Below are 17,903 nucleotides of genomic sequence, written 5' to 3' on the forward strand. Positions count from 1 at the left end.
CGCTTGCAGCCCCCTCGGATATTGGAAGGGGTCCCTGCCCATGGCAGGAGTGGGATGGGATGAGCTTTAAGATCCTTTCCCACCCAACCCATTCCATGATTCTGTTAAATGCTTTGCTCCACATATCAAGCCTGTGCCTTTGAGAGCCCTGAACCTGCTCACTCTTTGCTTTGTCCATACTCTTTCTCACTTCTGTTGCTCCCTGGCTTCTCCACCAATTTTTTCCTTGCTCCGTGGCAGAGCTGTGCCGAGGGAAGAGAAGGAAGTGGCTGTAGCAACCCTGATGAATTGGCTCAGGCCTTAATGGCTGCAGCAAGTGAAACTCCTGCTCTACTGTTACTGCTGCTGTTGGGAGTTTTTAAAAACAAAACCCAACAAAGCTTGTGCTGAAAAAAAACAAGCTAAAGGTTGTTTGAAGGCCAGCAGGCTGGCTCGGATGCTCCTGGCTCCCCTGTGCTGCAGGGACGGGAGAACCTCACGTGGGAAGGGCTTTGGGAACACCTGTGTGCCTTACAGGGAAGGGACTTGAATGTCAATGGGATGCAAGTATTTAAATCAGTTAAGTGCTTTGGCAGACCTGTCCCCTTTCCTTCGAGACTGGAATTTAGGTACTGAGCTGTCCCTTCCAGCGCCTGCTCCAGAATTAATGTGCCTTTGTTCCGTGCTGGCAGCAAAGGGGGAGTAAGGAGCTGGGTTTCCTTGTCATGTGGGTCTTAACTCACCTGGAAGGCTCCAGCCAGGCCAAGTGCAGTTTGAGGCACCACCTTGTTTATGCTTGTACGAGGTGTTTGTGTTCCACCTCCGCCGCTCGATGAAATGTTGTCCCTCTCAGATTTGTCCGAGCTGGGAAGGAGCCCTGGCTGTTTGTGAATTCCAGGCTGGTGGTGAGCAAACAGGCAGGTTATTGTGCAGAGTAAATCTGTCACCCCAGTGCTTGCAGGTCTTGCTGAAGTGGAGCTAACTGAAAACAGTGCCTGGAGTACCCCAAATAGGAGAAATGAGGGAAAGGAAGAACCAGCTGAAGCTCAAACTCTCGTTTGTTAGAGCGGGTACCCAGCAGTGCCATTCCAGGTTTGAGCACATCATTTTCCTTACAGGAATCCCTTAAAGCAAGAAGGAGCATCCAGGAGGGAGGTGGGGGATCTTTTGGATGCTGGGCTGGGTTTCTCATAGCCCAGAGCAGGGCTAAGCAGGCTGGCAGCAGTTGTGACTCAGCCCCATCTGATGCCGCTGTGCCACCCTTGACGTGTGCCCTGTTTGCCACCTCATCCAACGTGCTGCAGGAGCAGAGCCATGACTCCATCAGGCTCTTCCTCTCCTCCTAATGAGCCCATTTGTTAGAGGTGTGACAGAATTTTTGACTGAGAGGAAGAAGGGTCATTTATTTGGAGAACATAAAATCTGAGGGCCTGGCAGTGTGTGTCACTGGGGGATATCAAAGCATTTTGCAGGAGGAAGAAAGTCCCAAATCCTTGCTCAGGTGTTCCAGGAGTGATTTGCTGTGTTATCTCAGCAATTCCAGCTGAATCTAGAAGTGGTTTTTAAACCTTTGGAACTGTAAATTACTGAGGAGATAAAAATGTGTCGGTACATCTCTGTGGACCTTGCTGGAATGGCATTCTTGGGGTCACATTGGTCTTTGCTCAGGCTTTGGGGAGCTGTGGAGTGCAGGACTCTCCTGTCTCTCTGTGTCTGCACGGGGTCTTACATTGTCCCTGTTCACAGCTTGAACTTTATAAACCTGACTGGATGTTAAATAGCTGACAGATGACTCCCCAAGAGGCAGCTTCTGTCCAGCTTAAAAGTGACATAGCAGTGATAAACCCTTGATTTTACCAAGCTTTGTCAATAGATTTTGAAGGCAGGTGGTGTTTTGTCTCCTCTTTAGTGCTGCAAAGAGTCCTGGAGGAGCAATGGCTTCGAATTGAGGAGCAAATTGGGAATGGAGCAAGGGGATCTCCAGGCTGATCTGGTGTTTGGGACTGTGGGCTCGAGTGTTGCTCTGATTTTACATCAGCGCTGCAGAACGTTTGCTGTAGTGACACTCGTGTGGCCCAGAGTGATTAATTTGTGCTCTCTCTTCAGCAGTCCATGAACTCGAGTACCACAGCACTGCCCACTGACCTGCCAAGCTTCAACCTCATCAGCGAGAGCCTCTCCTTCGACTTCAAGGATACAGACATGAAGAGGCTGTCCATGGAAATCGAGAAGGAGAAGTACGTGGCACGCATCCAGTCCAGGATGGGCTGGGATTTGTGCTGGACATGAGTCAGGTGTGGCCAAGAAGGCCGAGGGCACCTGGGCTGTGCCAGCCCTGGGGTGGCAGCAGGAGCAGGGCAGGGCCCGTCCCCTGTGCTGGCACTGCTGGGGCACCTCCAGTGCTGGGGCAGCTCTGGGACCCTCCTGACAAGAGAGACCTGGAGGGGCTGGAGCATGTCCAGGGAAGGGAACGGAGCTGGGAAGGGGCTGGAGCCTGAGGAGCAGAACTTCCTGCACTTCTTGTCCCATTAATGATGATATTGCTTCTTAATCTTGTCCCCTTTCACTCAGACATTGAAAAAGCTCTGACATTTGGGTTCCAGCCCGGGCACAGCTGCCCAGGGCAGTGCTGGAGTCCCCATCCCCAGAGGGATTTAACAGCCCTGTGGATGTGGCACTGGGGGACAGGGTCAGTGGTGGCCCTGGCAGTGCTGGGGAATGGTTGGACTCGATGTTCTCAGAGGGCCTTTCCAACCTGAGCAATTCTGTGCTTGTCCTGGCTGAGCATTTCCCTGGTGGGGACCTGGTGTCACAGACCTGTCCCTGCCACCTGCTCACAGGTGAGCTCAGGGCCCAGCTCCAGGCAGTTCCTCTCCCTGTGGAATTCTGGCTCCTGTTCAGGCTGGAATTGCCCACGGTGGTGGAAAGAGTTAACAGGAGGCTGAGTGCTGGAGCCCTGAGCTTGAGGGTTTGCATCTGTGTGTTAAGGTCCTGCACTAGGGCTTTAACCCCTTCTCCTTGGAATTTGTGTCACGTTCAGTTCCCCTATAAAAAGTGTTCCCCGGCAAGTTTGGATGTGATTATGAGCTTTGATCTTGTGTTTTCCTGAGGGTGTAAGTGTAGCCTTGGAAATTACCAATTGAGCAGAAATCAAAGCAGGTCAGATTTTAATCTTGGTAGTAATGATGTGCTTTGTTCATCGATTGGGTCGTAGATCAAAGCCACAATGGCTCTGTCATCCTGATCTGGCCAACACTTCCCGAGGCTGGAATGCCACACCCCTGGATCCCTCTCAGAGGGTGCTTCAGTTTGCCTCTTCTCAGTGCCCTCTCCCATGTGTGAAATCACAGACCTAGAGACAGGAGATTAAGAACTTCTCAGAACTTTTCCCAAAGCCAGAAGGAAAAAGAAGCTGAAAATAACAGGATAATTCCTGGTTCTGTAGCCAGGTTGCTAACTAGGTCATGCTGCTCTCCTGAGCAGGGAGAGCTGCCTCTGCCAAATGCTGAGAGCAATAGGATGCTTTTCCTGTCTTCTCTGGGGCTGTTCTCTTTCCTCTGGTGCTGGGACAAACCTCTCTACAAATTTTGGCACTGGAAAGGGTTCCTATTACCCTGCTGGCCCTCTGACCTGGCTCAGGGGGTTAATCACAGGTACAAAACTCACGGTGTGATTTTTCATTGTGGAAGGCAGTTCAGGACAAGTCTTGGGAATGGCTGGAGTTGGGGATTGGGTTTTTCCCCCTTCCTTGCTTTTTTTTTTTTGGGAGGCTTTCTCTCTGCCAGGGATGCTGTGTGTCTACAAGATACTTGATATTTTGGGGACAGCGCTTGCTCCCACACATTTTACAAGCTAAATCCCTCTAAAACACAACAAATCAGCACATCAGGGTCCTTCCTCGTGGGAAGATTCGTGGATTTGGGTTGTGGAGCAGGTTTGGGAAGGGGTGCAGGGGTGTAGAGCTGTCCTGAGTAGCTGCTTAAACCACTGTGTGGTGTAAACCTGTGTCAGCTTCACTTGCAAATTGGGAGACTTAAAATACCAGCTCAGGTTTCATTTTGTATAATAATGTCACTTAACACTTTTATTGCTGGCTTGGCTGTCTGGGTCCTCTTTAATAAGGAACAAATAATTGCTCTGAGTAGCTCACTGTGTGCTATAAACTGATAGTATCAGTTCCACACGCTAAAAATAATGAAGAAAAGCTGTTTCTGTTATAATTCTGTTATCGGGTGTCACATCACCACGTGCAGCTGGTCAGTGCTGACCTGGGGCTGTTTTGTGTGTGTGTGTGTTAGGGTGGAGTACATGGAGAAGAGCAAGCACCTGCAGGAGCAGCTCAACGAGCTGAAGACAGAAATCGAGGCACTGAAGCTCAAGGAGAGAGAGACAGCTCTGGATATTTTGCACAACGAGAACTCCAGCCGGGGCAACAGCAAGCACAACACTATTAAAAAGGTATCAGAGGGCCCCAGTTTGTATCTCCCCTGATGAAACCCTTGAAAAAGAGCCCTAAAATCACCCTGCTTTTGATAATCAAATTGTTGGATCTAGGTTTTCTTCCCCAGCAGCTTAGCTTTGAACAGAGAATTCCAGCTTCTGGTGCTCCTGGTGTCCTGACCCAGCCTGGTCTCTCCAGTGCTGTGGGGTGGGATGTGAAGGTCTCCAGGGCTGAAGGTCTTGCTGAACCTTCAAAGCTGTACAGGGATGTTGTTGGAAGGGATCTGCATCCCTAGAGAACAAGAAAAGCCCTCCCTGCCTATTGCAGCCATTCCCTTCGAGCACTGAGCTGGTCTGGTGAATAATGAGGGCAGAAATACTCCTGACTTAGGAGCTCTCAGTGGAAAAAGCCAAAAGCTCTTCCTCTCTTTTAATCTCTCTAGAGAAACCTGTAGTGCAGCTTCAGTCACTAACAGCAAAGCCTTTGCTGGCCAGGGGCGTGAGACCTCTGCTCCCTGGAGCCACCTGCCTCCAGAAATGAGGCTGACATGAGGAACTTCAACCAAAAATTCAGGCTGCCTGGGTCTGCTGACCCAGGGGTCACCTGAAAGCTCACAACAAAACCTCTTTATTTCTACATCCCGTCTTTTTCCTTTGGCTCAGTGCTGGGCTCTGTAATGAGGGGCTGGGGGCACATCCATGATGGATTTGGTGGGATGTGGTGTCAGCCCCACTCACCTGCAAAGGCTTTTTCCCCTGCCAAGGCTTTTTCCTGGCTGGCTTTCTGCTAGCAGCTGTCCTCGGGAAGGATTCACAAATCCGTACAGCACAGGATGCGGGCTGTGGTAACAACTCCAGGCTTGAAAAACAAATCCTGCTCTCTTTACTACTCCCAGCCAAGAGTTACTTCTGAAAGGTTTTGGAAATATCAGTTCTTGCCGACTTTCGTGGCTGGGAGTTTGTGATCACTGAATTGGGGCAGGAAAATGGATCTAGCGGGGCTCACTTGGTGGCTTCCCCATGCTGGCCCGGAGCTATTCAGGTTCCTGTCACACCAGAGCAGAGAAAATAAAAATCTTCACAGCCCCTTTTGTCACTGTAGAATCTGGAGGCGTTTCTGCTCCCAGTAGGTTTTCGTAGGATTTGTCTCTGTGTTCCAAGTCCTTGGTTTAAACAGAAACTGCTAAATTTTCACTTCTGACAGAGTTCATAGAGAGCTGATGGTCCCATTTGTCTCCCTTAAAGAGGGTGCCTGGGCCATCATTTCCATGTTTGTCAGGGCTTGTCATGGTGCTGTCACTCTGCCTTTCTTTGAAGCTGGACTCTTGTCCCATCCCCTCCCTTCCGGAGTGAGCCGAGGCTGCCCGGCTGCTGCATCGTAGCAGGGAGCAAAGGTTCCCAAGTAACAGACTATGAGTGGGGACATCAGAGGGAAATTGCAGCCTGCTCTGCTCGGGGAGGTCAGCAGGGCTTTTGTCTTTGCCGTGGTGAAGGCAAGCAAAACACAGGGCACTGGGAATGGGATATCAGTCCAGCAATACTTCAATGGCACCAACCCTCTGCCTCACCTGGAAGCTGCTGATTGCTCCAGGCAAGCCCTAAGATCCCACAAATCCCCTGCCCTTGTATCACACACGGGGGTTATTATTATTATTTGTTGTTGTTCATTTTATTTTGCTGGTTTAGCCTCAAGCCCAGGGCAGAAGACCTATCTGCATTTGAGCATTCCAAGTAGGTTATACCTTATTCCAAGGTACTCTGCGTGGGGGTGCTGGGATCTGGCTGCGGCACTAACCCGTGCATGAGCTTGCCTGCGCTCCGGCGGGACCGGCTGCCCGCGGTCACCCTTCCAGCCCGGCTCTCCCTCCCTTGGGAGCGCTCCCACCTCTCTGCATTTGTTCCTACACCTGATCCTCCATGCTGGGAAGCGCCTTTCTTGGCAGAAGTTGAGTTGGCAACCTCAGAGGGGGAGTGCAGGTAGAGGCACTTAAATAATTCAGCACGCCTGTTTTTTGCACCGGTGGTTGGGAATCTATCGGAGGTGCAGGGCAGCCTTTGAAGATTCCTTTAATGAAGTAAACCAGCACCTTCCCCCCTTGTTTGCTGCAGAAAGAAATTCAGGATGTAGGAAAAAAAATACCCCAAACAAACAGCCAAACCCCATCAACTGCTGCCAACACTGTCAAAACAGGCTAAAAATGCACAGCTCCGTCTCGGAGCGGAGCAGCACGAGGATGCTCTGCCTGTTTGAGAAGCGTCCCAGGAAGGTAAAGGAGAGGATTGAGGACAGCTGGTGTCTGCAGGTGGCTCTTGGGCCAGGGGAAGGTCACTGGCACACCTGGGGACAGGAGTTGTCCTTCTCCCTGCACTGCCTCTGTCTGTGCCTCACCTCCTCCCGCCCGGGGGGGTCCTGCTCTCTTAATGCCATGTCTCTTCTTCCCAGAGCCTGCTTTCCTTCAAGGATTTGCCCTCGATGCTCAGGCTGTGTGTGTGCTGAGCATCCACTCCCTCCTTTGGGAGGATGAGTTTGGGGGAGCTTTCCTGCTCTTCCCTGGGGCGAGGTTCTTGCACAGCCGCGGGGTTTTGGGAGCTTGGAGTCGGTGGCACTCAGGGAAGTGCTGGGATGGTGGCACTCACAGGTGGCAGAGCTGCTGGAAAAGAGAGAGCAATTCCCCAGCACCTCTGGAGCTCAGGAGCAGAGGCAGGAGGATGTTTTACCCAGGAGCAGTCAGCACAAGTCTGTGCTGTCCTTCACTGCACTAGCCATTCCAGGGGCTGTAAGTCCCTGGAGTTCAGGGTTTGTGCCAGCTCTGAGGAGCTGTGGATGTTCCCCAAAACAGGCTGCTCTCATTGTTAAGCACTTCCATGGGGAAGAGGCAGAAAGGGGTGACCCTGCAGGTCTGGGCCACCTTGAGGGAGGTGTTGGACATCTCCACAGAGACTGGCCGTGGATGAAAACCATTATCCCATCACACCTGCCTTGAAGAGCTCCACGGCAGGTAAATTTGGGGTGAAATCCACTTGCGGCCGCAGCACAGGGAGATGAAATTCAGCCCTGGCAGTTTGTGGGAAGACTCTTCCAGCAGCTGGGAGCTCTCCAGTGCCCGGGAGGAGCCCCATAATTAAAGCAGCTGCACAGCAAGCACTGCAGTGTGACCTCTGGGGTTTGGTGCCTGCCTTTGAAGCTGCCTGCTAAGTTTTTCATGTTTAATTACGTGGTTAACATGCTAATCCCTTTTTATGAGCTCTGTGGGCACAGCACAGACACCTCATCTGGAAGCTGCTCTCCCTTCTCCGTAGCTCCCCACCGTGGGCTGGTGCTGTGGCTCCAGCTGGCTCCGATTCAGGAGGGTTTGTCACTTAAGCTGTGGTAGAGGGTGAAAAACCCACTTCTTCCTCATCTCCTCCACTGCAGGAAAGCTCCCAGGACAGGCTGCTAAAACACAATCAGGTCTTTGATTCCAGTTGCTTTCTTCTTGCACAGTCATGCTTATTTACTGGGATTTAAGCCCTTTGAAGTATCCAGGCAAGGAGCAAATCTCCGCGCCTGTTCCCAGACAAGCGGCTTTGTCGTTGAGCCTCTGGTCCTTCCACAGGCAGCCTTGGCCTCTCCTGCCAGGCTCTCACGTGGCTGAGAGCAGCTTCTCCAGGGCTTGAGCTCAATCCCAGGGGATCACTTCTGGGGCCCATGGGGATTGTGCAGATCCTGCTGGCTCCTCTCCTGGCTCTGATCCTGGATGTGGATCCAGTGTTGCCTTTGACTTGGATAATGTTCATTGTGGAGATGCTCTGAGATGCTCTCCAAGCTGGGGGTGCTCACCTGGAGAAGAGAAGGCTCCAGGGAGACCTCAGAGCCCCTTCCAATGCCCAAAGGGGCTTCAGGAGAGCTGGAGAGGAACTGGGGACAAGGCATGGAGGGACAGGACACAGGGAATGGCTTCCCACTGTCAGAGGGCAGGGCTGGATGGGATATTGGGAAGGAATTGTTCCCTGGGAGGGTGGGCAGGCCCTGGCACAGGGTGCCCAGAGCAACTGGGGCTGCCCCTGGATCCCTGGCAGTGCCCAAGGCCAGGCTGGACATTGGGGCTTGGAGCAGCCTGGGACAGTGGAAGGTGTCCCTGACTGTGGCAGTGCCGGGACTGGATGGGTTTTAAGGTCCCCTTTGGATTTAGGCACTGAACAGTTCCCAGCTGGAAGCACAGAAGGGTGAGTGAGGCAGAGCCAAGGGGACTCCTGCAGCCTTGGCTTCCCTCCTGCCACCTTTTGGCTGTGGTCTGTCCTTGTAAGGACACTGGTGGCTGCTGGTGGCACTGCTGCCTGAGTGTCTCGTCATGCAGACAGAAAGTGCCACCCCCAAATCTCAGGAGGCTCCTTCATCATCTGCACAGGTGGAAGGAATTTGGGAGGCTGGTGCTGGGGCAGACACCTTCCCTGTTTTCCACCTGCACCAGGCAAGCAGCGTGCTGGGGATCACTGAAACCTGTCCCTCAAGGACTTCACAATTCCTGTGGGTTCCTGTCATCTCCTTTGCTCACCTTTCCCCCTCTGGAACTGCAGATTCCCTGGAATAGGTCTGTTTTGCTCCAGTGGTTTGGTGGGGAGATGGAGGAAGTTGTTGTTCCCCTGGTGCCTCGTCCTGCAGAGGGAAAGGACCAGCTCAAGGAATGCTCTGCGAGGGGCAAAAGGAGGGAGCCTGGGTGGGACAGCACAGGCTGAGCTGCCATCCTTCCCTGTGGATCCTGGGATAGGGATGAGGTGCTCTTGAGTCTCCTGCAGAGCTGTATAACCCGATCCCAGCTGGAAAGGGAAGGCAGAACAGGCACGCCACCAGCGGGGGACTTCCCAGGAGCAGCAGCACCGGCGTTTCCCATTCCCTTGGAAGCTGTGAGGTTGGAAAAGATGAGTGAGGCTGCCAGCTTCTCACTCAGCCTGGCACCTGGCTGGGGTGCAGGTGGGAGCTGGGAGATACCCGGTGGGCAGAGCAGCTCTGGGAACACATTTTCCAAGTGCATGAGGAGGTGGAGGCTCATCCCACGTGGATCTTGCCTGCGCACCCCCACGTGTGAGAGGCCACATCCCTTCCAGGTTCATTTTCTTCCCGCTTCTCCTCAGAGCTGGGAAGTGAAACTCCCAGGCAGTTAAACTGGGACACGGCAGCCTCTTTTCCTTGTTTACAAGGAACAAGAGGAAAGTAGGAAACGTCAGGCCTATCAGCTATTTCTGTGGCAGCCTTTGAAAAGCGTTTCCTTCACATGGAGCGTCATCTTCTCCTTTCAAACGGGCTCATCAAAGCATCGGGGGCTGGGGGACAGTTGTGCTCGGGAGAGAATAAATGGCAGCGTGGGAGTGAGACAGGAGCGGGAGGGAAAGGGGAAGAATCACAGGAAAATAGGGTTTGGGTTCAAAAGTAACGCTGGGAATGGAAAGGTCCACCTGGCCGGTGGGACTGGGGAGTGGGCAGGGGTGGAGAAAGGCACCAGGGCAGCGAGTGGGGAATAAAGAGGATTTAGTGTGTGGAGCAGTGGGTGATGATTAGCAAGGACTGTAGATCTTCCCAGCCACAGGAAAACATCCTGGCATCGCACAGGGTGAGGGTGGCACAGGTCCCCCTCTGCTCTAGCCTGGCCAGGCTGCAGGATAGACAGCAAGGAAATGAGATGTTTAAGCCTCTCCTTGCTGGGGGAGGCTTGGTGTGAATTGCATCCCCTTGCCCTGCCTGCTGCGTGGGGATGGCCCCAGCTCGGGGAGCTCGCAGGAGCCTCGGGGGGTTCCCCTGGATTGGGTTTGCCTGGCCCCTGCAGTGCTGTGCCTGCAGTTATTGGGTTACCCGCTCCAAACCGCCGGTGCCTGCCAGGCACTTACTGGGTTGCTTTGGGTTGTTTGTGTTTCCTAAATCAAATCAGTCCAGCAGCCCTGGGTAGCAGCAGGCTTGGAGGGGCCCTGGCCCAGGAATGCGGGGAGTGGGACTCTTCCCTCTCTTCCCTTCCTCAGATCTTGATTCATTGGAGCTCAGGCCGCTTAATTGTGCTGCCTCTCTCTCCCTCTAAATTTTCCTTGATGGCTCTGGTAGAGCATCGGGAGCCCACCCTCCCTCCTGCAGGAAGGAGATTATCATAATACTGCTTGTAAATCAATTTTTTTTCCCTTTTCTCCGCACTGACGAGGATGTAACTCCCTCTTAATCACCCTGCGCAGCCTTACGCTATGGGGAGGGATATTTATTTCTCCTCGCCTGGCCGGGAAAAGGGGATGCGGAGACTGCGCAGAGTTTTTGGAGGTGTTGGAGGCTTTCACCCCACAGATGATGGAGAGGCCAGCACAGGGTGGTGCTCTCCTCTTTGATTTCATATCCCAGTGCAGAAAAGGAAGAAAAACCAGTTGAAGGAGTGGGATTTCTCTGCAGAGAGCTCCCCGTGCCCACCCGCTCCCACAGCGCCGGCTGGGATGAGTCAGGATGCCCCAGGAGCTCCCCTCGGCTCTTCCCATCTTCCCCCAGCACATCCTTCGGGACTGGTCTGTGTGGTGCTCCCAGTGGGAGCAAGGATAGCCCTGCCTGCGCTCCACAGTGAGGGAAACAACCATAAAAGAAGGAAAAAGGGAGGGGGAGAGTTTTCCCTCCTGGCACAGGCGGTGGAGAGTCAGGGTGCAGTCAGGAGCAGCCCTGATTTCCTCAGTTCCAGTGCCTGGCTGCAGTCGGGTGTGAGGAGGCAGCTGCCTGGAGCTGCTGGGCAGCCCCAATCCTGGTCCTGGTCCCCATTGGAAGGGTCCTTAGAGCCCATCCAGTGCCACCCCTGCCATGGGCAAGGACACCTCCCACTGTCCCAGGCTGCTCCAAGCCCCAATGTCCAGCCTGGTCTTGGGCACTGCCAGGGATCCAGGGGCAGCCACAGCTGCTCTGGGCACCCTGTGCCAGGGCCTGCCCACCCTCCCAGGGGGGAATCCCTGTGGTCTTTGCCTTTCAGGTGGCAAAATCTGGCCACTGCTGGGAGCCAGTGATCCACAGGGCACGGCCCTCTTGGGAAGTCTGTGCTCACACCTCTCCATGGGATCCCATCTCCTCAAGTCCCACCTTTGCTCCCACTCCCTGTATGGCTGCTCTTCCCGTGCCTCAGATTCCCTGGGTAGGTAAAAAAAGTACCACTGAGCCTCTCCAGGAGCCTTTGGATGTTGTGGATGAAAGCATCCAGCAAAGGAGCAGGGCTGCATCTCTCCTTCCTCTCTGTGCCTGTGCTGGATGCTCCAGAGCTCTGCCTCCGCCCGCTTCCCAAATCTCCGGGCTGAGACAGGCACAGCTTTGGGCTCAGGCTGCCCTCGGGGTACCCCAGGACCCCAAAAACACGTGGGGGGTTAATGGAGAGCTGTGTGTAGCTACAGGCAGAGAGCCAGGCTTGAAACAGTCGGATTCCTTGATAAGCCTGAGGGAAACATCTTCCCTGTGCTCCATCAGCGGCTGCAGCTGGCTCTGAGCAGAGCACTGAGTTTGCCACGGGGGTCCTGGGGGCATCTGCCTCACTGTGCTGTGAGGAATGAGCTCCTGTGGGCTGGGGAAGGGTGGGAGGCGGCTCTGGTTCCCCAGCCAGGCCGCAGAAGGGATGGATTCAGAGGCACAGCCTTGGGAAAGAGATGGATGGCAGGTAGATCATGGATTTGTGGAATGGTTTGCATTGGAAGGGTCCTTGAAACCCATCCCATTCCCACCCCTGCCATGGCAGGGACACCTCCCACTGTCCCAGGCTGCTCCAAGCCCCAATGTCCAGCCTGGCCTTGGACACTGCCAGGGATCCAGGGGCAGCCCCAGCTGCTCTGGGCACCCTGTGCCAGGGCCTGCCCACCGTCCCAGGGAACAATTCCTTCCCAATATCCCATCCAGCCCTGCCCTTTCTCCTTACCCTGTTGCTCCAGGCCTTGTCCCAAGTCCTTCTCCAACTGTTTTGTACCCCTTTAGACACTGGAACACTTCCAGGGATGGGGCTTCCTGTCAGATGGAAGTCAGATGCCAGTGGGTCTGGCAGCAGCCTGGAGCTCTCTGCTCCTTTTTTTTTTTTCCCTCTCCAGCCTTAGAGAGGAAAAACACTGCCTGTAGCTCAGAGAATCCCTGTCCCACCTCACCCACCTCCCATCCAGCTCCAGAGGGGACACTGGAGCAGCCAGGGGGATGCTGAGGAGGAGGAGAGCCAGCCCTGGCCCAGGAGCTGCTGCCAAGAAAGATTATTAAGGCCCTGCAGAAATTTCCCCTGCAATACAGATTTTTTCCCGACTGGCATTAGAGCTGTGAAGGAATTACTGAGGAAGAGCCATGGGGGAGAAGCAGGGAGGGGGAAAACGCCTGACAGCCTGGTTGAGGGGCTTAACTCACTGTAAGGTGATCCCAGGATTCCTGTTCCAGCAAAACCGGCATTCCCGACGGAAGGCACCGTGCTTAATCCAGCTGAAGCCGAGCCCTGGCAATTAGCCGGCTGCTTTGGCAAACTCCTGGCGATCCAGCAGCTGCCGGGAAGGTGGCACTTCTCCCGGTGCACTCCATCGGGATGTCTGTAAATCCTGGGATTTCTTCCCCACCACTGAGGATTTCCTTTATCTCCTCTGGCCTGTTAGCAAACGGGCTCACGGCTACTCCGTGGGGTGTTATTTTTGGGATGGCTGTGGAAAGCTTTCCAAGGGTTTCTGAGTCCTGCTGGGCCTGCAAGGACAGTCCTGGGAGAGAGGGCTCTCCGGCTCTGTCCTCCAGTGGAATGGATGGAGCAAGGCTGGGATGAGGTCCCGGGGTGGCTGCATGGATCACACGTGCTGGGATGGGGTTGGATGTTTGGTGACAGAGGGGACACGTGCCGGTGGCTGCTGGAGTTGTGGGTTCTCCCTCAGCTCATGGAGGTGTTTCTCCTCCAGCTTCCCAAGACCCCTCGTATGTCCTCCTTGTCAGGGGCCCCTGGACTGGCTCCTTGGATCTGCTCTGCCGGGTATCCCACATCCTGGAAGCCTCAGCCATGCCCATGACCTTGACTGAGTCTCTGCCCCGCTTTCCCTGGGCTGTGCTTGCTGTGGTGGGGGCTGCACGCCCCCCAGCTTCCGCACCCCCCCGGCTTCCACGTTCCCTGGTACTTTCGGAGGGGTACAGGAGGCAGCAGCTCCCTCCTGGCGGCGACTCTGGGGCGGGTGCCCCCTGTGAGGTTGGAGGGTGCCCCCTGATCCCGCTCTGCTCTCTTCCAGCTCACTCTACAGAGCACCAAGTCCCGCGTGGCCTTCTTCGAGGAGCTCTAGGAGACAACTGCTCCGCACCGCTGCTGCTTCCCAAGGCTCCCGCCCAGCCGGAGCCTGTCTCGGAGCCGGGGGCTGCCAGAGGGATCACCCCGGACCCAGCCAGCTGCTCCAGCCTCTGCACACCGATGGACTCGGGGCCGGCTGCCCATGGACTGTGTGATGCTCTCTAGCTCAGCATCCGTTCATCCTCTTCCTCCTGACACTTTGTTTTCCTGGGTTTTCCAGCTTTTTTCCTTATTTTTCTAGCTTTGCTTCCAGGCTCGGCCCTCCAGGCTTTTCCCTGGAGCTGGGGGAGGGGGCTGTGGCCGTGCCTTCCCACCCTGGCAGCCAGCAGAGGAGTGTGCCCGAGGGGCTCCCTGGCAGGGATGACATCCCTCTGGATTGCCTTCTCCTGTGGGCTCGGAGCTGTGTGCCAGCCTGGAATTCCGTGTGCCGGCCCTGGAGCCCTGCTCTGCTCCCGGAGCCCCTTGTGCCAGCCTGGAATTCCGTGTGCCGGCCCTGGAGCCCTGCTCTGCTCCCGGAGCCCCTTGTGCCAGCCTGGAATTCCGTGTGCCGGCCCTGGAGCCCTGCTCTGCTCCCGGAGCCCGGCGCGTGCGGCGGTGCCGGGAGCTCCATTAGGATCCCGAGCATGTTCCAGTGGAGTGCTGTAAATCAGGAGCGTCGCGCCGGCTCTCCCAGCGCCCGCTGGGGTGGGAGAGGAGCAGGGAGCGGGTTCCAGGGACCTGGGGCTGGGGGGATCCTTGGCTGCTTCCCTGGGGAGAGGAGGTGGGAGGAAGGGCTCCTCCTCCTCCTCGCTGCTGGGCACAGGGAGCGGGAGAACAGCTAGTGCCAACCAAATGAAACCTTCTTGTTCCTGCAAACTGTGACAAACCTGAGCAGCTTCAGGCTGGGGGGTCCGGGGGCACCGGGCTGGGCTTTCCCTGGATCCCAGGGCATCCCAGCCCCCTTCCCGGGCTGAGCCCGGGGCTGCCTGCTCCTGCCTGTCCCATCGCGGGTGCCTTTGCTCTGCCCCCCCCCGCGGGGGGAACAGGGATGCTCAGACCTTCCGTTCCTGTCTCCGTCCCAAATCCTGTCCCCCGCTCGGGTGGAATCCTCTTCCAGCTGCGATTTACCCTCCAGCAGAGCCGGTGCTGCCCTGAGGATCCCCCACATCCCCTCAGGACCCCCAGTTCCTCCTTCCCACAACCTCCCCGGACCCACAGCCCCACCGCAGGCTCAGCCCGGGGCTTGGCGTGGAGTAAATCCCATCCCAACCCTTTTTATTTAAACCCTGGGATCAATTCCCCGCACGTGGCTGCAGTTCGGATGGCTGTGGCCTGGCACAGCCGCTTTCCCATTCCCTGGACTGTTGTACTCCGAAGGAATAACTGTTTTCTCCTGTTTTAATAAAAATTCACAGCACTAGGAGGGGAGCTGAGGCTTCTTTGCCTTTTTTTTTTCCTTTGGGAAAGACTGCTCGGAGCCCGGCTGCCGCAGTTAGCAGTGCCGGGATTACTGGGAAGCGCAGCTGCAGTGCTGGGATCCCTCCGGCAGCTCCCACGGGATCGGGATGGCTCCGGGGTCCCGCTGTCCCCGGTCCCTTGGGGCTCTTTGCATCCCTCCTTGAGGGAAGAGGGGTTTGGGGTGCCCAGAGGGGCTGAGCCCGGTGTTTGCCATCCCTGATCCCGTCCTGCCTGGAATGAATAAAGGATGTGCTGCATTGACCTCAATTTTATAATTAATCACGGACGAAACCGGCCCAGCCCAGCAAGCCCCGACCCCCGGGGCTGTTCCCGGCCCTCCGGCCCCGCTGGGATCGGCGATGGATGCTTTTCATCCGCTCTCCGGCAGCAAAATCCCGGGACATTCCCCGGAGCTCCTGACCAGAGCTCGTCCCCAGCGCCGCGGGTGGGCTGGGGGATTTTTTCCGGTTGTTGTTGTTTTAAGCAGGGCTGAGGGGGGAGGGACGGGGTTTCTTTTGGCAGAGGGATGCCAGTGGGATACCCACGGGAATTCTGGGGAGGCTGAAGGCAGCCGGTGAGGGATGTGGAGGGTGACTCGATTTCCCACGTGGCCTGTGGTGACAGGAATTCAACTGGTGTGTCACCTGCACCGCCTGCATCCTGAAATTCATCCAGAAGAGCTCTTTCCAGCACAGGCCAGGGCAGGAGGGCAGGGGGATGCACTGGGAATGCACAGGGGATGGATGTGCAGGGATGGATGTGCAGGGATGGGATGTGCTGGGATGGATGGATGTGCTGGGATGGATGGATGGATGTGCTGGGATGGATGTGAAAGGATGGATGTGAAGGGATGGGATGTGCAGGGGTGGAGCTTCAGGGATGGATGTGCTGGGATGGATGTGCTGGGATGGGAAGCCCGGGGATGGATGGATGTGCAGGGATGGATGCGCTGAGGATGCACCGGGTGAAGCCAGGGATGGATGCAGCATGGATCCACCTCTGGCATGGGGATCCTTGTTGCTCCCAGTGCTCTGCACAAAGCACTGCACATTCCCAGCCTTGCACATTCCCAGCCTTGCACCCTCAGGGTCTTCTACGCTCCCAGAGTCACCTCTCACACTCCCAGCCCGGTGCCAGCTCCCTGCCCGCCCTCCCTGGCACATCCCAGGCCACTTCTCTCCTGTCAAAGGAAGTTTCACCCTGATTTTTTCCCTTTTTAGCAAACTGAACTCAACAGGAGCTGCGGGCGTGGGTTGGTGTGAGCTGACTTTGCTGGAGGAGCAAAGCGGTGCTTTGAGAAGCCTTTGCCGTGCACCTCTCCCAGCCCCTTCCCCAGCCGTGGGTTCCTGAGGAAGGGAATTGGGGATTTGGCCAATCCCAGGCAGCACTCTGGGAGTGCTTTGGCAGCAGTTCTTCACTCTGGGGTCCCCAAAGTCTCCTCAACTCACGTTATTTCACTTCCAAACCATTAAATACTCTCAGCAACAACATAAAATGTCGAGAGCTGGAGATGAAAGGGACAGAAGGGACACAGAGTGGCCGTGGGTGGCAAGTCAGGGGCCAGGAGCCCTGGCTGGGGATTCAGGGTGCCGGTTCAGAGCCCCCCCAAAACATGCACAGCTTTGGCCAGCAACTCCTGCAGGAAAAGAGCTTGGAATGGGCAGACGGGATAGATGGGGAAACTGAGGCAGGGATGGCTCTGGCTTGGCTGTGCAGCCCGGGGACTGCTGGTGTGGCCTCCCCACACCCATGGGCTGCTGCTCTGTCACCCTCCCGCTGTCCCCCTGCACCCCGGGGTGCTGCCCAGCCCCGGGTGCCTCAGGGGGACAAGGGAGGGGGTCACTGTGGGGACAGGGGGACACTGACAAAGCCCGGGCAGGGCTGGGGGGCTCCTGCACGTGTGTGTGGGGGGTGTACATGAGGGAAGGGTTCGAGCACAAGGGCACGGCACGGTTGCACCTGGCCATGGGCCACCACAAGGTCGGGTGGAGCTGGGGGGACCAGGGCACCACAGCGGCTCTTCGGGGTCACCCACTGCCCACCCAACAGCGGTGGGAATTGGGGGGACCAGCCCACGGGACCCCCCATCCCTGCCCGCAGGCACCCCAGGGTGTTCAGGGCACCCTCTGGCCCCGGCAGGTGAGGGGGTAAAACGCTGCTCCCAGGGGTCGCAGCCGGCGGGATCCTGCTCTTTTCGGACGGTGCCTTGAGGACACGGGGACCTTATTCCCCCTCGGCTGCCAGCTGCCAGCCCGGCGCTGTCCCCGCCATCCCCATCCATCCCCATCCATCCCCATCCCTCCTCATCCATCCTCATCCATCCTCATCCATCCCCGCTGATGGCTGGCGTGGCGCTGCCGGCAGCCTCCCTCCACCTTTGTCGTCCAGGAAGAAAAAAGGGGAAGGAAATGAATTTAAGAGGGAGAAGGGAGCGGAGAGGCAGCATCCCGGGGGACTGGCACCCAGGGCCACCCCGCTCCCCACGGAGACCTGGCAAGCTCCGTGTGTTTTGCCAGGTTAATCAGGGATTCATTGTGCAGGGAAGCCACAGCTGCGGAGCCGGAACCCCTGGCTGGGACCGGAGCTGCCCACTCAGCCCCGGGAAGGGATAATACATGGATGTTATGGAATCAAATGGATGTGGAGCTGCTCCAGCTCTCAGCGAGCAGAGGGTGAATCCCTGGAGCCGAGTGTGGGGTTCTGGGTGTGGGATCACGGTAGGGAGCAGGACCAGGTGGTGGGGTGCTGCCATCCCTGCCCTGGGGGCAGAGCGGGAGCAGGAAT

The 17,903-nt window shown here is 56.3% G+C and overlaps 1 protein-coding gene across 4 annotated transcripts in view; it reads left to right on the forward strand.

Annotated features, from left to right (window-relative positions):
- NF2 (neurofibromin 2) overlaps positions 1–15,089 on the forward strand; it is a 47,304-nt gene extending 32,215 nt beyond the window's left edge. The window contains exons 14-17 of one of the 4 annotated variants that reach the window (XM_017746521.1): positions 2,086–2,216; positions 4,278–4,437; positions 6,106–6,150; positions 13,627–15,089. In XM_017746521.1, the coding sequence (XP_017602010.1) occupies positions 2,086–2,216; positions 4,278–4,437; positions 6,106–6,141 (327 nt within the window). In that variant the 3' untranslated portion in view covers positions 6,142–6,150; positions 13,627–15,089. Of the gene's footprint in view, positions 1–2,085; positions 2,217–4,277; positions 4,438–6,105; positions 6,151–13,626 lie in introns of those variants that run through there. The other 3 variants (XM_008642920.2, XM_008642921.2, XM_008642922.1) reach the window with 3 other exon arrangements.
- Positions 15,090–17,903: the final 2,814 nt, after the last annotated feature.

This window comes from Corvus brachyrhynchos, unplaced genomic scaffold (assembly GCF_000691975.1).
Source record: "Corvus brachyrhynchos isolate BGI_N302 unplaced genomic scaffold, ASM69197v1 scaffold19, whole genome shotgun sequence".
Taxonomy (NCBI): domain Eukaryota; kingdom Metazoa; phylum Chordata; class Aves; order Passeriformes; family Corvidae; genus Corvus; species Corvus brachyrhynchos.